Source organism: Coccinella septempunctata, chromosome 6 (genome assembly GCF_907165205.1).
Source record: "Coccinella septempunctata chromosome 6, icCocSept1.1, whole genome shotgun sequence".
Classification (NCBI taxonomy): domain Eukaryota; kingdom Metazoa; phylum Arthropoda; class Insecta; order Coleoptera; family Coccinellidae; genus Coccinella; species Coccinella septempunctata.
In genome coordinates, this window is record NC_058194.1 from 3144991 (window position 1) to 3169586 (window position 24596).

General features: G+C 36.1%; 1 protein-coding gene across 1 annotated transcript; it reads left to right on the top strand.

Moving 5' to 3' along the window:
• The first annotated feature begins 21737 nt into the window (after positions 1–21737).
• Positions 21738–23421, top strand: LOC123315618. Its single transcript, XM_044901376.1, has 2 exons — positions 21738–22835; positions 23295–23421. The coding sequence occupies exon 1, from the start codon at positions 21864–21866 to the stop codon at positions 22815–22817; it is 954 nt and encodes a 317-aa protein (XP_044757311.1). The 5' UTR covers positions 21738–21863; the 3' UTR covers positions 22818–22835; positions 23295–23421.
• Positions 23422–24596: the final 1175 nt, after the last annotated feature.

Here is a 24596-nt window from a genome sequence, read left to right on the forward strand (position 1 = left end):
TTCTAATAGGGTAGATTTGGAAGTCCGAGAGTAGATTCGGCAGTCCGAGAAATTTAGAAGTATTTTTTCGGAGTTAGGTCTCAAAAAGGGAGACGGGTACAAGCTATTCGGGGAATAGTGTAAGAGATTTAGTACCGTGGTTAAAGTCAGTCAGGGCGTAATAATTGCTTTTATTTGTGATATAGATCGGATATAGGATTTTAGGAATTTTGGATAGAGTCGAAACGAATAGCGTTAATCGTTGACCACGGAAAAGTGCGGGAAGTGCGGTTGAGTGTAAAGAATTCGCCGTACTGTGCGAGGAAAGTCTGGTGATCGAAAAGTTCACCAGCAACCCCAGGCGAACGACGGTCGCTGGTCGCAGAAAAAGGTAGAAGGTTCCAATTTTTGTTTGTCCAGAGTCCTGAAAGCTCCTCTAAAATTCATCTGATTTTTGATCATATTCTTATTGTTGTTGTGAAATTGAGAAAAGAGAATTTTTAATCCAAGATTTTTATTGATGAAATTTTAATGATTATTGCTTTGCGCACTTTGCATGTGTGAAAGAAATTGAGATTATATTGTGGTCGCAATCGACCAAATACGTGCTTGTATTCAAATTTCTGCAATAGATTTATTCGTTAAATTTAACAGATTTTCATTTAAATTTTCTCCCCAGAAAATATAGAAAAACATCAAAGACCTGTCCTTCGCGCGACGGGCCGAATCCACCATTTTTGCCCTTAAAGGGGCCTTCAATTTTGTGTAGTTAACATCTTTAAAAATAATCACCCCTGTTCAGTGGAAAGCCGCTCTTCCATTGATTCCAGATAAGGGGTGTTTTATTTCACTGGTGACAGCGGTGGGATGATGTTAGTTGATATTTCTGGGGTGGAATACTAAATTCTTTTATTTGAGAAGTGTGATTTTCAAAGTTTTTGGTTGTTCCTGGAGCGTGTTAATCTAAATCTAATATTTTGTTAGGTGTCATCGTAGAAGTGAAACGTATTGGGAGAATTGCGTTTTCAGAAATTTTTGTTGTTGATTCAGTAAGGGTTTTTGAGAGAATATATGATGTTTTGTTTACATCAATGAATTTGAGGAGGACTTTCAGATGAAGGAACTGTGAGTTATTTTATTGTCAAGGATAATTTAATTTTGCGTCGGGTCTTGTTCATTTCAAGAGTTATTTGTGAAAAGCGAAAAGCAGAGTTGCCAATAGAAATTTTTTTTATTTTTTCCCTTTAAAATTTAGCTGCGGACAGACTAGAGAAAATTGTGTAGAGTTGGAAGAGTTCGTTTATTCCTCTTCAGTGAGTTAGATCAGAATTTTATTTGAAAAGCGGTGGTAGTAATCAAGTTTCAAAATCGGGAGATAATTTTATTTGTGAAGAGCATAGGGGTTTAATAATTTTTGAAAGATTTGATTGATGGAAACCTTAAGAAGATTTAATAGTAGTTGATTAATATTGAAGATTGAAATTTAATTTTTCGCAAGAATTTTATTGTTTGAGGGCTCATTCTTGACTGGTGGTGAAAGATATTTTTTTTCTGTTTCTTGTTTTCAGGACATTTGTATATTACTGTGTGGTATTGAAAATTTTGAATTATTTGTAGTAGTTTGATGGTTTTGAAGTGAATATTTCGAAATTTTTTTTTGTTGAGTATCCAATAGAAAAAAAAGAGTTGATTGATCGGTTATTTTTGTAACTGAAAGCGGAGTCACAAATTAGTTTGTTTCTTTAAAAAACTTTTGCGAAATTATGACCAATTTAGTTAACGCGAATATAGAAAATTAAGAATTTTTTTTTGTGTTGTTTTGTCAGAAGTTGAACACGGAATTAAGAGTGAAATTCTTTCAATTAAATATTTTCATTTTTCCAATTTGGACGTTAGAATACTTTGGAATTTCGGTCATTTTAATTTAATTGTTTAAAATTAAGTGAATGTCAGGATAATTTGGAATTTTAAGTCAGATTGATTTAAAATTTTTCTAATTGATTTTATAAACAGAATAATTTGAAATTTAGGACAAGATAGGGTTGCAGGATTTTTTTTTCAGGATCAGGAATTGTTTATTGAATATTATTTTCTGTTGAGATATAATTTTTTTTTTTTCAGGGCGCTATTAATTTTTCGAGATATTAGTTACGGTCAGGATATTTTTTTTTGATATTATATTTTTTTTTCAGAACGTTTGCATTGAAGGTTTTTCTTGAATAGTGAGATTATTTGGTGTGTAGAGTTTGACTAATTCTATCGTGCGTGCGCAGTATATTGTGATTTCGAAAAAGGGAAACTTGATTTTCAATATCTTTGCGGAATTTAAAGATAGTTTCCAAATTTAATTTTTATTGAGGTTAGGTTTCGAAAATGTTGCCGGCGGCTAATGCTAATAACACCACCCCTAGTGTGGCGGCAAAAAGTTCTGTGCAACTCCCTTTCATGTATTCGTTGGGGATGATCGCGACCACTCTTGATGGGTTCTCCGGTAAAGATGTGAATAGATATTTTGATAAATTAGAATTACGAGCAAAATTAGATGATTGGAGTGAGGAAGATACCCTCATCTTACTAAAACTTAAGCTTGTGGGTGATGCCTACAATTTTTTTAAATCGGATCCTACTCTAAATTCTTTAACTTATACTGATTTAAAAAATCGATTCATACAAAAATTCACTTCAGATAGATTGCCGGGCGAATACCAATGGAACTTGAGTCGTTGTTTCCAAAGACAGGACGAGGATGTGTCCTCATTTTGTACCAGATTGCGCACAATAGGGGCTAATTTGTTAATCGAGGATCTGGCCGGAGCAAAGGAAGAGGAGGAACCTGGAATACGGAAGAAAAATAAGGATTTAATTTTAAATCAATTCAAAATTGGTCTCAGGAAGGATGTCATGAAAGAAACCGGAATTTTATTGTTGAAGGAAAAGGATTTGGATTTGGAAAAGGCCGAAGAATTAGTGCGGTTACAGGAAACAAACAACAGGATGTTGCAGGGGAGGTTAGCAAATATGAGGATATCAACAGTTGACACTGGAACGGTGTGTCAATTGTGCGAAAAGGAGGGACATTCGGCGAAGGAATGTAAAAGTACCTGGCGAGGTCAGGGAAACCCAGAGAAAAGTAACGGAAGGAAGTGCTTTTCTTGCGGCCAAACGGGACATTTTGCGAGGGAATGCCGGAATAGCAGGAAAATGGGACAACGGACACAAGGATCGTGTTATAACTGTAATCAACAGGGACATTGGGCAAGGGACTGTCTCAAGAAAAATTCGTTTGAAAGACGAGAACAAAGACAGAATTTTGGAAATGGGTCATGGAGGAGAGGGGAAGTAAGTACACCTGGTGGGCGACGTATGAGCGGGGATAGGGATACAAGGTATTCCAGCAATAGGGAAACACTTCAATTATCAGGAATTAACATTTCTACCGGCGCGATTTCGAAGCAGTCGCGATCGCCGTCTAGTTTTCAATTGGAAAATTCAAAGGAGGATGGGCAAAATCCAGTTTTACAGATCGATGGACATGTAAAGAAACTGTCTCAGGTCGAGGGAGATATACGGAAGGGTATTAACAATATTAGAATAGTGGTACCAGGTATATATGGTCGAACGTCGGGAGATGTACCTAATGTTGTAAAGCTGAGGGTAAATGGTATTATTAGTTATTGTATGGTAGATACGGGGGCCGCAGTGACGCTAATAGGAAAGGGGTTGGTATCGAAGGAGGATATAGACTGGGAAGAAATGGACAATTATCAGTTGACGAGTATAACAGGGCAACTTTTGAGAACATGGGGTGTGGCCGAGGTGGCCATAGGACCCGAAAATGGATCATGGGGGACGGCCTGGAGGGCCGTGGTGTGTGATAATTCCACATTAGGGGATGTTCAGGTGATTTTGGGAAGAGATTTTATGCATGCTAACCAGGTGCATATCGATTATGTTCATGGCCCTTTCATAACAATTAGAGGACAAATTTTCAAGTTATTATCGAGAGAGATGATTGATAACCTAGAGAATCCGGACCTAGCAGGGGTAGGTCACATGGGTGGTGATGGATCAGCGAACCTAGTGTCGTTGGTAGAAATTCCGATAAGGGAAAGGGATAGCGCGGTTAAGAAGGAAATTAAGGAGAATAGCGTTGAAAGGGAAATCGCTATGGAACACATTTCGAAGGCTAAAGTAGGAGTTGTGAATCATAGTACACAAACGAGTTTCATGATAGGAGCTGTTGAAGGAATTCGAAAGAAATCAAAAAATAGTAATCGTGATACTAGGAAGAAGACGATAGATGATAACAAGAAACAGGGAAAAGGGGACACACAAAGGTTCAATGAAATAAGCAGTTCAAGAATATACAGGAATGAAGAGGGGTATCAAGGTGATAATAGACCCAGGGGGTCGAAGTCGACTAAACGGGTGTCATGGGACATCGATGCAGAGGAATGTCGGATGGCAAAGTTTAAGTTAAGGGACCTGGTATATTTAGAGGAGGTATCTGAAAAATTGGGTAAAAATTGGTTAGGGCCGTACAGGATAATTGAAGTCTTTGATTCGGTAACCTGTAGGATACGAAAATGTGGAGGTTGGGAGGAACGAATTGTCGATGTAAATAGGCTGAAACCTTATGTTGCTAAGGTTCGGCAAAAGCGCTCTGAAGAATATCTGTCAGGAAGGAAGGAAAGACTTAGGGACTTCAGTGAATCAGATTCGGAAATGGAGAAACCTAGGAGGCCTTATCCGATGTTGGTACCACAGGGGTATCAGACATATAATTCAGACATGGAATTAGAGAGCAGTGATGAAGACAGGGTAGAACCAGAAAGGATTGCAAGGAGGTCTACCCTGATAAGGCGTTCCACTAATATGTGGAGTAACCAAATTGGATAGGAGTCAGAGTACAGTTTTAGGGTAGCGACAGGAAAATATGTAAGATTGACCTGTCAGGAGAGTTGAATCGACTCCTGCCCTTTCGCAGATTCCAGGGGCTCTCACTGACCCGGAGAGCCACAACCTGAAGAGGGTCCGATTTTTGTTTTTTTTTGGGGTAGTGGCAGGACATTTTGGCTGACGGTCCTGAAAAAGGAATAATCGACCTTTCCCAGTCCACAGATTATAGGTAGAATAACAAGTAGGTCCGGTAATAATGAGTCATAGTGAGGGAGCTATGACCGGTATAAAGAAGAGTTTCTTCAATTTTTTTTTTTTTGCGTCAGATGGGCGCTAGGGCTGAGTAATCTCCGGAGAAACCCTAAGTCATTATATAGAAGTCAGATTATTTTCATTCAGATTGAAATCATTTAGGTAGCGATCTTTGTTTTATTTCAAGAATGGAAGTTGTGGGAGAAATGTTGTAAAATAGACGTATTTTGAGTTAAGCTGGACCTAAAGTCATAATGAGGGGATAGATTTCATAGAAGCAATGTACTATGTGTTTCTGTTAGGAGATTCATGTTGGAAGTTAAATTAACGATGAGGGGGTAATTTTGATTTGCTTACTAATGATATTCAGTGATAATGAAGTACATATATCGGAAAGAGATTAATTATATGATAGAAATAATCCTGTTCAGAAAAGGATTATGAAGAAACATTGTGGTCGTCATTTATGTGAGCACAACGTTCTGCATGCATACTATTTAAGATAAGATTTGAGTTTCACTGATATAGTTATGATAGGTCTATATCTTTTTCATGATTATTGTTTTCTCCACAATGAATTGCATGCTCATGGGAGATGCAGCATTGTTGTATGATATTTGTAGATGTTTTTTTTTTATTTTTGTTATTTCTTGTAATTAGTCGGAAGGTTGGTTTGTTTTTTTTTTATCCAAAACAATGAATCTTTGAAGACATCCCAGGGCAGGTTTTGAACCAGAAGGTCGATAATCATCAGGTCATCATCAGTGGAATAACCTCTGAATGGTGGTTGACCTTAGTTACCAGGTGGCGACGACGATAGTGAACCAAAGTGCGGCTAATAGACCGAAAATTACGGCAATTTTATTCGCAATGTTGAGAAACTTTAAGAACTCGAAAAAGTTTGCGTCAATCAACTAGAAAGTTCGGAAATTTTTCGTAAGAATGGGACTGACATTCAACTCAATATATGGACTTGTGCCTACAAGGATACTCTGAACTGATCTAGTGCGGAAAATGGGACGATGCCGGTCCGTATATAAGCCTCGAAATTCATGACCCTGAGATGGAAATTGTCATTATTAGAACGACGATGTTTCAGCCTAGAAGGAAGGTTCTTCGAGAGATGCGAATAGAAGGTATCCAGAAGAGAATTCGATAAGAGACGACGGGGCATAAACTGTCCACCATATACCTTGAAGATCAAGAAGCAATGGAGTAAGCTTAGTGTACCTACTGCGAATAATCCAATACATCACTCAGTAGAGAGTTTTACCAAGGGCGAGTAAGTGCGAGCAAATCCAACTTCGAAAGCACGATGCCAAAACGTTGAAGAAGAACCATCTCCAGGGTTACGTCCATTTTACCCATAGTGATACCACACTGGACTGAAAGACATAGCCGGTAAACGAGGTGCCAAGTAATGTGCCGTGTCAAGAATTCTGAACTGAACAGAAGAGTGTATGCTCGGATGATCATGAAATGGACACTAGCATGGGTTTAACAGTGTTGTTTCGTGTGAAGAAACTTTTCCACCTGAGGTAACTTTTGGTTTTTCCACCTGAAGAGTTCTTCCATATGATTCCAAGGATGTCTATGATTGAATGAAAATGTTCGCGATAGTGAATTTGAAATCCGAATAGTGGACCTTGAAGACTCCATGCTGGAGAAGTGAAGAGGTGGACTCTAAGAACTTGATTGATGAACTTTGAATTTTGCTGTTTTGACATGTCATGTTTTCAAATCCTAATGATACTGTTTGATTTTGATTGATTTTGTTTATGTTGAGTAGATAAGTTCCATAGTTGTAAAGGAAATTTTTTTTGCTTGTGAATTATGCTTAAAAGCTTGGCACATTTAGTATTGGATATAAGAGCCTTTTTGGTTAGGAGATGATGGACATTGGATGGACACATCATAATAGGGAAAAGTTATGGCATCCGATGCCAAAACTTTTTTTAAGGGGGGAGTATTGTAATAAATAGGAATATTGAAGAGATATATATGCTTATAGAATATTGGGCTAGGAAATTCTTTCTGGGGCTCTCAACGTTCAAGATAATTGAAAATAAAGGTTTTGATGACAAGCGTATGAATGATATTTTTCCAGTAAGAAGATAAGTGTCGAAGAAGTAGAGTTTCATGTCGGACTTGAGGCTGATTTTAAGTTAAAAGGAAAACGGTTTAGTTTAGATAATAACTCGCCCATAAGAGCTTATATATCAATTCAATATTCGAAGATAATTGATTCGGCGTTGTAAGAATTAGCAGGCTCTTGAGTTTTAACCGGCTAATTCAATTAGTTCAGAAAAATGCAAGGTTAGCGCGTCGTAGAATAATTCTGGATACACCCACGAGAGGTGGAGAGGAAATTTGGGTTTTTGGTCTAAGAAGGGGAATGATAAAAAGGAACCAAAAAAGGGAAGGGAGTTAGTTAGTTAGTGGGAAGTTGGTCGAAGAAAATATACGTCGGGAAGACGGAAGTAGAATCCGGGATTCTAATAGGGTAGATTTGGAAGTCCGAGAGTAGATTCGGCAGTCCGAGAAATTTAGAAGTATTTTTTCGGAGTTAGGTCTCAAAAAGGGAGACGGGTACAAGCTATTCGGGGAATAGTGTAAGAGATTTAGTACCGTGGTTAAAGTCAGTCAGGGCGTAATAATTGCTTTTATTTGTGATATAGATCGGATATAGGATTTTAGGAATTTTGGATAGAGTCGAAACGAATAGCGTTAATCGTTGACCACGGAAAAGTGCGGGAAGTGCGGTTGAGTGTAAAGAATTCGCCGTACTGTGCGAGGAAAGTCTGGTGATCGAAAAGTTCACCAGCAACCCCAGGCGAACGACGGTCGCTGGTCGCAGAAAAAGGTAGAAGGTTCCAATTTTTGTTTGTCCAGAGTCCTGAAAGCTCCTCTAAAATTCATCTGATTTTTGATCATATTCTTATTGTTGTTGTGAAATTGAGAAAAGAGAATTTTTAATCCAAGATTTTTATTGATGAAATTTTAATGATTATTGCTTTGCGCACTTTGCATGTGTGAAAGAAATTGAGATTATATTGTGGTCGCTATCGACCAAATACGTGCTTGTATTCAAATTTCTGCAATAGATTTATTCGTTAAATTTAACAGATTTTCATTTAAATTTTCTCCCCAGAAAATATAGAAAAACATCAAAGACCTGTCCTTCGCGCGACGGGCCGAATCCACCATTTTTGCCCTTAAAGGGGCCTTCAATTTTGTGTAGTTAACATCTTTAAAAATAATCACCCCTGTTCAGTGGAAAGCCGCTCTTCCATTGATTCCAGATAAGGGGTGTTTTATTTCATAAGCCCTTGCTCATTTTTGACCCAAAAAATCTAGATTTTCTATAGTTAGTTGTTGAGCTGGAATGGAAGCCTTATCAATGCTGATTACGAAACCGGAAATCCCAATTGGATCAGACGAATATAACAAGAGATATTGCAGATTGAAATTTGCAACTTTTGAAAAATGACATTTCCAAAATGAAAATCTGAACGGTGGGAGATAGGCTTTCAGGAATACTTGCTATAGATTCAGCATATTCGAAAACCTATATTTTCATGATGAACTTTCAAATATCCGACGTTGTTTAAAGAAAAATCGAATTTATTGTTTTTCCATTTTTCTTTTTCCAGTTCAATTTGAACTGCTCTCTGGAGTGCAATTCTCTATTGAACCATCAACTGTTAGGTTTGGTTGAATCAAAAAAGTAAGTACTATACACTCCATATCCTAAGACAGTAGTAGGACACCCTGATTTTTATGCAGAGGACCAAATAGGTCATTTTAGGGGGGTCTAAGCCCTTGCTCATTTTTGACCCAAAAAATCGAGATTTTCGATATTTAGTTTATGAGCTGGAATGGAAGCCTGATCAATGCTGATCACGAAACCAGAAATCCAAATTGGATCAGACGAATATAACAAGAGATATTGCAGATTGAAATTTTCAACTTTTGGAAAATGACATTTCCAAAATGAAAATCTGAACGGTGAGAGATAGGCTTTTGAGAATGCTCGCAATGGATTCAGCTTATTTAAAAACCTATATTTTCATATCAAACTTTCAAATATCTGGCTTCGTTTAAAAAAAAATCGAATCTATTGTTTTTCCATTTTTCATTTTCCAGTTCACTTTGAACTGCTCTCTGGAGTGCAATTCTCTATTGAATCATCAACTGTTAGGTTTGGTTGAATCAAAAAAATAAGTTCTATACACTCCATATCCTAAGACAGTAGTAGGATACCCTGATTTTTATGCAGAGGAGCAAATAGGTAATTTTAGGGGGGTCTAAGCCCTTGCTCATTTTTGACCCAAAAAATCGAGATTTTCGATATTTAGTTTTTGAGCTGGAATGAAAGCCTTGTCAATGCTGATTATGAAACCGGAAATCCGAATTGGATCAAACGAATAAAACAAGAGATATTGCAGATTGAAATTTTCAACTTTTGGAAAATGACATTTCCAAAATGAAAATCTGAACAATGAGAGATAGGCTTTTGAGAATGCTTGCAATGGATTCAGCTTATTTGAAAACCTATATTTTCATATCAAACATTCAAATATCTGAGTTCGTTTGAAAAAAAATCGAATTTATTGTTTTTCCATTTTTCATTTACCAGTTCACTTTGAACTGCTCTCTGGAGTGCAATTCCCTATTAAATCATCAACTGTTAGGTTCGGTTGAATCAAAAAAGTAAGTATTATACACTCCATATCCTAAAACAGTAGTAGGACACCCTGATTTGTATGCAGAGGAGCAAATAGGTCATTTTAGGGGGGTCTAAGCCCTTGCTCATTTTTGACCCAAAAAATCGAGATTTTCGATATTTAGTTGTTGAGCTGGAATGGAAGCCTGATCAATGCTGATTACGAAACCGGAAATCCCAATTGGATCAGACGAATATAACAAGAGATATTGCAGATTGAAATTTGCAACTTTTGAAAAATGACATTTCCAAAATGAAAATCTGAACAGTGAGAGATAGGCTTTTGAGAATGCTCGCAATGGATTCAGCTTATTTGAAAACCTTTATTTTTATATCAAACTTTCAAATATCTGAGTTCGTTTGAAAAAAAAATCGAATTTATTGTTTTTCCATTTTTCATTTTCCAGTTCACTTTGAACTGCTCTCTGGAGTGCAATTCTCTATTGAATCATCAACTGTTAGGTTTGGTTGAATCAAAAAAGTAAGTACTATACACTCCATATCCTGAGACAGTAGTAGGACACCCTGATTTTTATGCAGAGGAGCAAATAGGTCATTTTAGGGGGGTCTAAGCCCTTGCTCATTTTTGACCCAAAAAAATCGAGATTTTCGATATTTAGTTGTTGAGCTGGAATGGAAGTCTGATCAATGCTGATTACGAAACCGGAAATCCCAATTGGATCAGACGAATATAACAAGAGATTTTGCAGATTGAATCATCAACTGTTAGGTCTGGTTGAATCAAAAAAGTAAAAACTATACACTCCATATCCTAAGACAGTAGTAGGACACCCTGATTTTTATGCAGAGGAGCAAATAAGTCATTTTAGGCGGGTCTAAGCCCTTGCTCATTTTTGACCCAAAAAAATCGAGATTTTCGATATTTAGTTGTTGAGCTGGAATGGAAGTCTGATCAATGCTGATTACGAAACTGGAAATCCCAATTGGATCAGACGAATATAACAAGAGATATTGCAGATTGAAATTTTCAACTTTTGAAATATGACATTTCCAAAATGAAAATCTGAACAGTGAGAGATAGGCTTTCGAAAATGCTCGCAATGGATTCAGCTTATTTGAAAACCTATATTTTCATGATAAACTTTCAAATATCTGACTTTGTTTAAAAAAAAATCGAATTTATTTTTTTTCCATTTTTCATTTTCCAGTTCACTTTGAACTGCTCTCTGGAGTGCAATTCTCTATTGAATCATCAACTGTTAGGTTTGGTTGAATCAAAAAAGTAAGTACTATACACTCCATATCCTGAGACAGTAGTAGGACACCCTGATTTTTATGCAGAGGAGCAAATAGGTCATTTTAGGGGAGTCTAAGCCCTTGCTCATTTTTGACCCAAAAAATCGAGATTTTCGATATTTAGTTGTTTAGCTGGAATGGAAGCCTGATCAATGCTGATTACGAAACCGGATTTCCCAATTGGATCAGAGGAATATAACAAGAGATATTGCGGATTGAAATTTGCAACTTTTGAAAAATGCCATTTTCATGATGAAAATCTGAACGGAGAGAGATAGGCTTTCAGGAATACTTGCTATAGGTTCAGCATATTCGAAAACCTATATTTTCATGATGAACTTTCAAATATCGGACGTTGTTTGTAGAAAAATCGAATTTATTGTTTTTCCATTTTTCATTTTCCAGTTCAATTTGAACTGCTCCCTGGACTGCAATTCTCTATTGAATCATCAACTGTTTAGTTTGGTGGAATCAACAAAGTAAGTATCATACACTTTATATCCTAAGACAGTAGTTGAACTTCCTGATTTTCAGGCAGAAGAGCAAATAGTTCATTTTAGGGAGGTCTAACCCCTTGCTCATTTTTGACCCAAAAAATCGAGATTTTCGACATTTAGTTTTTGAGCTGAAATGGAAGCCTTATCAATGCTGATTACGAAACCGGAAATCCCAATTGGATCAGACGAATATAACAAGAGATATTGCAGATTGAATCATCAACTGTTAGGTTTGGTTGAATCAAAAAAGTAAGTACTATACACTCCATATCCTGAGACAGTAGTAGGACACCCTGATTTTTATGCAGAGGAGCAAATAGGTCATTTTAGGGGGGTCTAAGCCCTTGCTCATTTTTGACCCAAAAAAATCGAGATTTTCGATATTTAGTTGTTGAGCTGGAATGGAAGCCTGATCAATGCTGATTACGAAACCGGAAATCCCAATTGGATCAGACGAATATAACAAGAGATATTGCAGATTGAAATTTGCAACTTTTGAAAAATGACATTTCCAAAATGAAAATCTGAACGGTGAGAGATAGGCTTTTGAGAATGCTTGCAATGGATTCAGCTTATTTGAAAACCTATATTTTCATGATAAACTTTCAAATATCTTACTTTGTTTGAAAAAAAATCGAATTTATTTTTTTTCCATTTTTCATTTTCCAGTTCACTTTGAACTGCTCTCTGGAGTGCAATTCTCTATTGAATCATCAACTGTTAGGTTTGGTTGAATCAAAAAAGTAAGTACTATACACTCCATATCCTGAGACAGTAGTAGGACACCCTGATTTTTATGCAGAGGAGCAAATAGGTCATTTTAGGGGGGTCTAAGCCCTTGCTCATTTTTGACCCAAAAAAATCGAGATTTTCGATATTTAGTTGTTGAGCTGGAATGGAAGTCTGATCAATGCTGATTACGAAACCGGAAATCCCAATTAGATCAGACGAATATAACAAGAGATATTGCAGATTGAATCATCAACTGTTAGGTCTGGTTGAATCAAAAAAGTAAGTACTATACACTCCATATCCTAAGACAGTAGTAGGACACCCTGATTTTTATGCAGAGGAGCAAATAGGTCATTTTAGGGGGTCTAAGCCCTTGCTCATTTTTGACCCAAAAAAATCGAGATTTTCTATATTTAGTTGTTGAGCTGGGATGGAAGCCTTATCAATGCTGATTTCGAAACCGGAAATTCGAATTGGATCAAACGAATATAACAAGAGATATTGCAGATTGAAATTTGCAACTTTTGAAAAATGACATTTCCAAAATGAAAATCTGAACAGTGAGAGATGTGCTTTTGAGAATGCTCGCAATGGATTCAGCTTATTTGAAAACCTTTATTTTCATATCAAAATTTCAAATATCTGAGTTCGTTTGAAAAAAAAAATCGAATTTATTGTTTTTCCATTTTTCATTTTCCAGTTCACTTTGAACTGCTCTCTGGAGTGCAATTCTCTATTGAATCATCAACTGTTAGGTTTGGTTGAATCAAAAAAGTGAGTACTATACACTCCATATCCTAAGACAGTAGTAGGACACCCTGATTTTTATGCAGAGGAGCAAATAGGTCATTTTAGGGGGTCTAAGCCCTTGCTCATTTTTGACCCAAAAAAATCGAGATTTTCTATATTTAGTTGTTGAGCTGGGATGGAAGCCTTATCAATGCTGATTTCGAAACCGGAAATTCGAATTGGATCAAACGAATATAACAAGAGATATTGCAGATTGAAATTTGCAACTTTTGAAAAATGACATTTCCAAAATGAAAATCTGAACGGTTAGAGATAGGCTTTTGAGAATGCTCGCAATGGATTCAGCTTATTTGAAAACCTATATTTTCATATCAAACTTTCGAATATCTGGCTTCGTTTAAAAAAAAATCGAATTTATTGTTTTTCCATTTTTCATTTTCCAGTTCACTTTGAACTGCTCTCTGGAGTGCAATTCTCTATTGAATCATCAACTGTTAGGTTTGGTTGAATCGAAAAGTAAGTATTATACACTGAATATCCTAAGACAGTAGTAGGACACCCTGATTTGTATGCGGAGGAGCAAATAAGTCATTTTAGGGGGTCTAAGCCCTTGCTCATTTTTGACCCAAAAAAATCGAGATTTTCGATATTTAGTTGTTGAGCTGGAATGGAAGCCTGATCAATGCTGATTACGAAACCGGAAATCCCAATTGGAACAGAGGAATATAACAAGAGATATTGCAGATTGAAATTTTCAACTTTTGAAAAATGATATTTCCAAAATGAAAATCTGAACGGTGGGACATAGGCTTTCGAGAATGCTCGCAATGGATTCAGCTTATTTGAAAACCTTTATTTTCATATCAAATTTTCAAATATCTGACTTTGTTTAAAAAAAAAATCGAATTTATTTTTTTTCCATTTTTCATTTTCCAGTTCACTTTGAACTGCTCTCTGGAGTGCAATTCTCTATTGAATCATCAACTGTTAGGTTTGGTTGAATCAAAAAAGTAAGTACTATACACTCCATATCCTAAGATAGTAGAAGGACACCCTGATTTTTATGCAGAGGAGCAAATAGGTCATTTTAGGGGGGTCTGAGCCCTTGCTCATTTTTGACCCAAAAAATCGAGATTTTCGATATTTAGTTGTTGAGCTGGAATGGAAGCTTGATCAATGCTTATTAAGAAACTGGAAATCCCAATTGGATCAGACGAATATAACAAGAGATATTGCAGATTGAAATTTTCAACTTTTGAAATATGACATTTCCAATATGAAAATCTGAACGGTGAGAGATAGGCTTTCGAGAATGCTCGCAATGGATTCAGCTTATCTGAAAACCTATATTTTCATGATAAACTTTCAAATATCTGACTTTGTTTGAAAAAAATCGAATTTATTTTTTTTCCATTTTTCATTTTCAAGTTCATTTTGAACTGCTCTCTGGAGTGCAATTCTCTATTGAATCATCAACTGTTAGGTTTGGTTGAATCAAAAAAGTAAGTACTATACACTCCATATCCTAAGACAGTAGTAGGACACCCTGATTTTTATGCAGAGGAGCAAATAGGTCATTTTAGGGGGGTTTAAGCCCTTGCTCATTTTTGACCCAAAAAATCGAGATTTTCGATATTTAGTTTTTGAGCTGGAATGAAAGCCTTATCAATGCTGATTACGAAACCGGAAATCCGAATTGGATCAAACGAATATAACAAGAGATATTGCAGATTGAAATTTTCAACTTTTGGAAAATGACATTTCCAAAATGAAAATCTGAACGGTGAGAGATAGGCTTTTGAGAATGCTTGCAATGAATTCAGCTTATTTGAAAACCTATATTTTCATATCAAACATTCAAATATCTGAGTTCGTTTGAAGAAAAAATCGAATTTATTGTTTTTCCATTATTCATTTACCAGTTCACTTTGAACTGCTCTCTGGAGTGCAATTCTCTATTAAATCATCAACTGTTAGGTTTGGTTGAATCAAAAAAGTAAGTATTATACACTCCATATCCTAAAATAGTAGTAGGACACCCTTATTTGTATGCAGAGGAGCAAATAGTTCATTTTAGGGGGGTCTAAGCCCTTGCTCATTTTTGACCCAAAAAATCGAGATTTTCGATATTTAGTTGTTGAGCTGGAATGGAAGCCTGATCAATGCTGATAACGAAACCAGAAATCCCAATTGGATCAGACGAATATAACAAGAGATATTGCAGATTGAAATTTGCATATTTTGAAAAATGCCATTTTCAAGATGAAAATCTGAACGGAGAGAGATAGGCTTTCAGGAATACTTGTTATAGATTCAGCATATTCGAAAACCTATATTTTCATGATGAACTTTCAAATATCCGACGTTGTTTAAAGAAAAATCGAATTTATTGTTTTTCCATTTTTCATTTTCCAGTTCAATTTGAACTGCTCTCTGGAGTGCAATTCTCTATTGAACCATCAACTGTTAGGTTTGGTTGAATCAAAAAAGTAAGTACTATACACTCCATATCCTAAGACAGTAGTAGGACACCCTGATTTGTATGCGGAGGAGCAAATAGGTCATTTTAGGGGGTCTAAGCCCTTGCTCATTTTTGACCCAGAAAAATCGAGATTTTCGATATTTAGTTGTTGAGCTGGAATGGAAGCCTGATCAATGCTGATAACGAAACCACAAATCCCAATTGGATAAGACGAAATATAACAAGAGATATTGCAGATTGAAATTTTCAACTTTTGAAAAATGACATTTCCAAAATGAAAATCTGAACGGTGAGAGATAGGCTTTTGGGAATGCTCGCAATGGGTTCAGCTTATTTGAAAACCTATATTTTCATATCGAACTTTCAAATATCTGGCTTCGTTTAAAAAAAAATCGAATCTATTGTTTTTCCATTTTTCATTTTCCAGTTCACTTTGAACTGCTCTCTGGAGTGCAATTCTCTATTGAATCATACACTGTTAGGTTTGGTTGAATCAAAAAAGTAAGTTCTATACACTCCATATCCTAAGACAGTAGTAGGACACCCTAATTTTTATGCAGAGGAGCAAATAGGTCATTTTAGGGCGGTCTAAGCCCTTGCTCATTTTTGACCCAAAAAATCGAGATTTTCGATATTTAGTTTTTGAGCTGGAATGAAAGCCTGATCACTGCTGATAACGAAACCGGAAATCCCAATTGGATCAGACGAATATAACAAGAGATATTGCAGATTAAAATTTGCAACTTTTGAAAAATGACATTTCCAAAATGAAAATCTGAACAGTGAGAGATAGGCTTTTGAGAATGCTCGCAATGGATTCAGCTTATTTGAAAACCTTCATTTTCATATCAAACTTTCAAATATCTGAGTTCGTTTGAAAAAAAAAAATCGAATTTATTGTTTTTCCATTTTGCATTTTCCAGTTCACTTTGAACTGCTCTCTGGAGTGCAATTCTCTATTGAATCATCAACTGTTAGGTTTGGTTGAATCGAAAAGTAAGTATTATACACTGAATATCCTAAGACAGTAGTAGGACACCCTGATTTGTATGCGGAGGAGCAAATAGGTCATTTTAGGGGGTCTAAGCCCTTGCTCATTTTTGACCCAAAAAAATCGAGATTTTCGATATTTAGTTGTTGAGCTGGAATGGAAGCCTGATCAATGCTTATTAAGAAACTGGAAATCCCAATTGGATCAGAGGAATAACAAGAGATATTGCAGATTGAAATTTTCAACTTTTGAAAAATGATATTTCCAAAATGAAAATCTGAACGGTGGGAGATAGGCTTTCGAGAATGCTCGCAATGGATTCAGCTTATTTGAAAACCTTTATTTTCATATCAAATTTTCAAATATCTGACTTTGTTTGAAAAAAAATCGAATTTGTTTTTTTTCCATTTCTCATTTTCCAGTTCACTTTGAACTGCTCTCTGGAGTGCAATTCTCTATTGAATCATCAACTGTTAGGTTTGGTTGAATCAAAAAAGTAAGTACTATACACTCCATATCCTAAGATAGTAGTAGGACACCCTGATTTTTATGCAGAGGAGCAAATAGGTCATTTTAGGGTGGTCTGAGCCCCTGCTCATTTTTGACCCAAAAAATCGAGATTTTCGATATTTAGTTGTTGAGCTGGAATGGAAGCTTGATCAATGCTTATTAAGAAACTGGAAATCCCAATTGGATCAGACGAAAATAACAAGAGATATTGCAGATTGAAATTTTCAAATTTTGAAATATGACATTTCCAATATGAAAATCTGAACGGTGAGAGATAGGCTTTCGAGAATGCTCGCAATGGATTCAGCTTATTTGAAAACCTATATTTTCATATCAAACTTTCAAATATCTGGCTTCGTTTAAAAAAAATCGAATCTATTGTTTTTCCATTTTTCATTTTCCAGTTCACTTTGAACTGCTCTCTGAAATGCAATTCTCTATTGAATCATCAACTGTTAGGTTTGGTTGAATCAAAAAGTAAGTATTATACACTCCATATCCTAAGACAGTAGTAGGATACCCTGATTTGTATGCGGCGGAGCAAATAGGTCATTTTAGGGGGTCTAAGCCCTTGCTCATTTTTGACCCAGAAAAATCGAGATTTTCGATATTTAGTTGTTGAGCTGGAATGGAAGCTTGATCAATGCTGATAACGAAACCACAAATCCCAATTGGATAAGACGAATATAACAAGAGATATTGCAGATTGAAATTTTCAACTTTTGAAAAATGACATTTCCAAAATGAAAATCTGAACGGTGAGAGATAGGCTTTTGAGAATGCTCGCAATGGATTCAGCTTATTTGAAAACCTATATTTTCATATCAAACATTCGAATATCTGGCTTCGTTTAAAAAAAAATCGAATCTATTGTTTTTCCATTTTTCATTTTCCAGTTCACTTTGAACTGCTCTCTGGAGTGCAATTCTCTATTGAATCATCAACTGTTAGGTTTGGTTGAATCGAAAAAGTAAGTACTATACACTCCATATCCTAAGACAGTAGTAGGACACCCTGATTTTTATGCAGAGGAGCAAATAGGTCATTTTAGGGGGGTTTAAGCCCTTGCTCATTTTTGACCCAAAAAATCGAGATTTTCGATATTTAGTTTTTGAGCTGGAATGAAAGCCTTATCAATGCTGATTACGAAACCGGAAATCCGAATTGGATCAAACGAATATAACGAGAGATATTGCAGATTGAAATTTTCAACTTTTGGAAAATGACATTTCCAAAATGAAAATCTGAACGGTGAGAGATAGGCTTTTGAGAATGCTTGCAATGAATTCAGCTTATTTGAAAACCTATATTTTCATATCAAACATTCAAATATCTGAGTTCGTTTGAAGAAAAAATCGAATTTATTGTTTTTCCATTATTCATTTACCAGTTCACTTTGAACTGCTCTCTGGAGTGCAATTCTCTATTAAATCATCAACTGTTAGGTTTGGTTGAATCAAAAAAGTAAGTATTATACACTCCATATCCTAAAATAGTAGTAGGACACCCTTATTTGTATGCAGAGGAGCAAATAGGTCATTTTAGGGGGGTCTAAGCCCTTGCTCATTTTTGACCCAAAAAATCGAGATTTTCGATATTTAGTTGTTGAGCTGGAATGGAAGCCTGATCAAATGCTGATAACGAAACCAGAAATCCCAATTGGATCAGACGAATATAACAAGAGATATTGCAGATTGAAATTTGCAACTTTTGAAAAATGCCATTTTCAAGATGAAAATCTGAACGGAGAGAGATAGGCTTTCAGGAATACTTGCTATGGATTCAGCATATTCGAAAACCTATATTTTCATGATGAACTTTCAAATATCCGACGTTGTTTAAAGAAAAATCGAATTTATTGTTTTTCCATTTTTCATTTTCCAGTTCAATTTGAACTGCTCTCTGGAGTGCAATTCTCTATTGAACCATCAACTGTTAGGTTTGGTTGAATCAAAAAAGTAAGTACTATACACTCCATATCCTAAGACAGTAGTAGGACACCCTGATTTGTATGCGGAGGAGCAAATAGGTCATTTTAGGGGGTCTAAGCCCTTGCTCATTTTTGACCCAGAAAAATCGAGATTTTCGATATTTAGTTGTTGAGCTGGAATGGAAGCCTGATCAATGCTGATAACGAAACCAAAAATCCCAATTGGATAAGACGAATATAACAAGAGATATTGCAGATTGAAATTTTCAACTTTTGAAAAATGCCATTTTCAAGATGAAAATCTGAACGGAGAGAGATAGGCTTTCAGGAATACTTGTTTTAGGTTCAGCATATTCGAAAACTTATATTTTCATGATGAACTTTCAAATATCGGACGTTGTTTGAAGAAAAATCGAATTTATTGTTTTTCCATTTTTCATTTTCCAGTTCACTTTGAACTGCTCTCTGGAGTGCAATTCTCTATTGAATCATCAACTGTTAGGTTTGGTTGAATCAAAATAGTAAGTTCTATACACTCCATATCCTAAGACAGTAGTAGGACACCCTGATTTTTATGCAGAGGAGCAAATGGGTCATTTTAGGAGGGTCTAAGCCCTTGCTCATTTTTGACCCAAAAAATCGAGATTTACGATATTAAGTTTTTGAGCTGGAATGGAAGCCTCATCAATGCTGATTACGAAACCGGAAATCCCAATTGGATCAGACGAATATAACAAGAGATATTGCAGATTGAAATTTGCAACTTTTGAAAAATGACATTTCCAAAATGAAAATCTGAACAGTGAGAGATAGGCTTTTGGGAATGCTCGCAATGGATTCAGCTCATTTGAAAACCTATATTTTCATATCAAACTTTCAAATATCTGGCTTCGTTTAAAAAAAATCGAATCTATTGTTTTTCCATTTTTCATTTTCCAGTTCACTTTGAACTGCTCTCTGAAATGCAATTCTCTATTGAATCATCAACTGTTAGGTTTGGTTGAATCAAAAAGTAAGTATTATACACTCCATATCCTAAGACAGTAGTAGGATACCCTGATTTGTATGCGGCGGAGCAAATAGGTCATTTTAGGGGGTCTAAGCCCTTGCTCATTTTTGACCCAGAAAAATCGAGATTTTCGATATTTAGTTGTTGAGCTGGAATGGAAGCCTGATCAATGCTGATAACGAAACCACAAATCCCAATTGGATAAGACGAATATAACAAGAGATATTGCAGATTGAAATTTTCAACTTTTGAAAAATGACATTTCCAAAATGAAAATCTGAACGGTGAGAGATAGGCTTTTGGGAATGCTCGCAATGGATTCAGCTTATTTGAAAACCTATATTTTCATATCAAACTTTCAAATATCTGGCTTCGTTTAAAAAAAAATCGAATCTATTGTTTTTCCATTTTTCATTTTCCAGTTCACTTTGAACTGCTCTCTGGAGTGCAATTCTCTATTGAATCATCAACTGTTAGGTTTGGTTGAATCAAAAAAGTAAGTTCTATACACTCCATATCCTAAGACAGTAGTAGGACACCCTAATTTTTATGCAGAGGAGCAAATAGGTCATTTTAGGGGGGTCTAAGCCCTTGCTCATTTTTGACCCAAAAAATCGAGATTTTCGATATTTAGTTTTTGAGCTGGAATGAAAGCCTGATCAATGCTGATAACGAAACCGGAAATCCCAATTGGATCAGACGAATATAACAAGAGATATTGCAGATTAAAATTTGCAACTTTTGAAAAATGACATTTCCAAAATGAAAATCTGAACAGTGAGAGATAGGCTTTTGAGAATGCTCGCAATGGATTCAGCTTATTTGAAAACCTTTATTTTCATATCAAACTTTCAAATATCTGAGTTCGTTTGAAAAAAAAAATCGAATTTATTGTTTTTCCATTTTTCATTTTCCAGTTCACTTTGAACTGCTCTCTGGAGTGCAATTCTCTATTGAATCATCAACTGTTAGGTTTGTTTGAATCAAAAAGTAAGTATTATACACTCCATATTCTAAGACAGTAGTAGGACACCCTGATTTGTATGCGGAGGAGCAAATAGGTCATTTTAGGGGGTCTAAGCCCTTGCTCATTTTTGACCCAAAAAAATCGAGATTTTCGATATTTAGTTGTTGAGCTGTAATGGAAGTTTGATCAATGCTGATTACGAAACCGGAAATCCCAATTGGATCAGAGGAATATAACAAGAGATATTGCAGATTGAAATTTGCAACTTTTGAAAAATGCCATTTTCAAGATGAAAATCTGAACGGAGAGAGATAGGCTTTCAGGAATACTTGCTTTAGGTTCAGCATATTCGAAAACTTATATTTTCATGATGAACTTTCAAATATCGGACGTTGTTTGAAGAAAAATCGAATTTATTGTTTTTCCATTTTTCATTTTCCAGTTCAATTTGAACTGCTCTCTGGAGTGCAATTCTCTATTGAATCATCAACTGTTTAGTTTGGTGGAATCAACAAAGTAAGTATCATACACTCCATATCCTAAGACAGTAGTTTAACTTCCTGATTTTCAGGCAGAAGAGCAAATAGGTCATTTTAGGGGGGTCTAACCCCTTGCTCATTTTTGACCGTAAAAAATCGAGATTTTCGATATTTAGTTTTTGAGCTGAAATGGAAGCCTTATCAATGCTGATTACGAAACCGGAAATCCCAATTGGATCAGACGAATATAACAAGAGAAATTGCAGATTTCAACATGGCGCCACGAAGTGTTCATGGTGCAGAAAAATTGTGTAATAAATGTACGAAAGAAGTGAAAATATCAATAACCTGCTCAAGATGCAGCAAATATTTCCATCCCAGTTGTGTGTTAAAGATTCCTGGAATGTATGTGGGAGTTGATGGTGAAGTTATTTGTTGTGATAACATAACCTCAAAAAATTGTCACTGTAAGGAGAAGGATGCTGAAATTCTCAAACTGAAGACCCGAATTGCAGATTTAAATGAAGCCTCCTTCGAGCAATCCATGGTTGTAAACCAACTGTCAAAAAACAGTGGAAATGATTCGCTAAATTGCGATGATGAGACTAAGTCCGTGAGTACATTCATTGATGACGAAGACAGCAAAGAAACTGTTATTGGGTATTTGAACACAATAATTGAAGGAAAAAATGAGCTAATAAATGAGCTAAAGGACAAAATTATGCTTTTGAAAGAGTACAATATTTCGATTAAATCGACCATAAAGGGGCGTACTGCGCCATCTAACATACCAACTAAGGGTGAACTGACTCCCGTACTAGTGGATCAACCTACCGATAAACGTGACAATCCTCTGGATCTCGTAGAGGAACCTATATCCTTAGAAAATGGTAAAACATTATCGGAGAAGAAAACTTTTCAGAAAGCGAAAGTTAGTAAACATAAACATATCATCACGCATGATGATGTAAATATGGCTGAGGAATCTAAAAACACGTCTAAAACAAACGAGTGGAAGATTATAAATAGGAAGAATAAAGGAAATTCTAAGAAATGGTCTATTACAGGTTCTGGAAGTAACAACGACATCATGGCAACTCAAAGGCAAATTCAACTCTTTGTATCTAGGATTTCTCCGTCCACATCGATAGGTGACTTTACAGCTATGGTAAAAACAGAAATTAATGAAGCTGTATGCGAGAAATTGACTTCTAAATATCCGGAAAAATATTCATCCTTTAGGGTTTCGATAAATGCGACAAGCTTCGAAAAGGCGAAAGACCCAAATATGTGGCCTGATGGTTCTGTGGTATCCAAGTTTTTTCAGAGCAGACAGCTTCAAAAAGAAAAGAAGTGAAATCGATGATTTCTGAAGGTACAGCATGTTTTTCTTTGGTGCATTTGAATGTACAGGGAATTGGTGATAAGTTGAACCTACTGGAGTTATTTCTTGACGAAGTTGGTAGCACGGATATTTTGTGTGTTACTGAACATTTTGTTAAATCTTCCTTATGTGACAGGTTGTCACTGTCTGGCTGGATAACCGCAAACTCTTTTGGTAGAGAATCGAGGAGCCGTGGAGGTGTTGTCATTTTTTGTAGAAATAATTTGTTTTCTGTTTGTCCTGAAATAGATACATTGTCTGTTGAGACTCATTGTGAGATTGCCAGTTTGAGATTATCTTCTTTTAGTGTGACTGTGATATCCATATATAGATCTCCTAAAGGGGATTTTCATAAATTTTTGACTATAGTGGAGTCTATTCTTGTTAAAATAAATTTGTGTGAGAAATTCATTATTTGTGGTGATTTAAATGTAAATTTTAATATTTCAGACTATTACTCAGATGCATTCTGTGACTTATTGTCATCCTATGGGTTTCGGCGAACCGTTTTTGAACCTACAAGAGGTAAAAACTGCCTGGACAATATTTTTTTGAATTTTGGCTGTTCAGATTGTCGTGGTAGGGTACATGAAGTGAGTTTCTCTGATCATAGAGCGCAGAGGTTAACGGTGAGGATCCCTGGTGAGTCTAGAGATAGGTCGGTTCGGGTTTTCCGACCGCGTACTGGAAGAGCTTTCAATGAGTTTTATGGCTTCCTGGAGAATATTGATTTCAACGTTCATGGAACTGCTAATCAGTCGGTGAATGAAAATTTCAAACATTTTCATGATGTTTTCCTTAATGCATATGAGAGATGTTTTCCTCTTAAGGCTATCACCAGAGAAAAATTAAGGGTAGGTATCAGTGAGGGCTGCTACAATGATAGATTGAGAGCTCTACGGGATGACCTAAATCTTGTATCGGGTTTGTATGACAGATACGGCACTGAGCGTCTGAAGATTCATAAGAGGAGATTGAAAACGAGGTATGAAATGGAGATAAGAAATGCTAAGATTAAACACAATGATCAAATTATAGCGAAATCTAACAACAAAGTTCGAACTATGTGGACCATGATCGACCAGAGACGCGGAGTTACGAGGGGGCAGTCTGATATTCAGGTTGATGTTGAGACATTGAGTGAGTATTTTCACTCTGTTCCACACAGAATTGCTGGGAGTGTCGATAAAGGTAATATTGACGTTGAGACTTTGTTTTCGAAAGAAATTCGAAGTGATCTCAGTTTTTCATTTAGGGAGGTATCTTTTATCGAGGTAAGAGATATTGTGAGCTCATTGAAGAGTAGCACCTCTAAAGATTTCTATGATTTGTCTGTTGACTTGATTCATTCATCATTGCTGTATCTCGTTACCGGGAATAATTCTACAAAAAGAAGAAAAAAAAAAAATCGAACAGACTTGTAATTTCTTAGTGCTAGTTGCGACTGTGTGCCCTCCTGTGACTAAAGAGACCCAACCGTGACCTGCAGATCCTTCCACACTCAGGGCATGGATAGTCACCAACCAGATCTGGCCGCCGCTGTATCCTTCTCGATTCTCTATTATAACTGTGTACCAAAGACCTCCACTGTGACCTGTCTAACGCTAGTTGTTCCCAGTTATGATTGGCATTAACTGATTTTAGGGATTGATGTAGTGTATCCTTAAACCGCTTATACTGGCCTCCTGGTTTCCGGGCTCCCTCAGTGAGTTCGCCGTATAGAGCTATTTTGGGGAGTCTTGTGTCATGCAT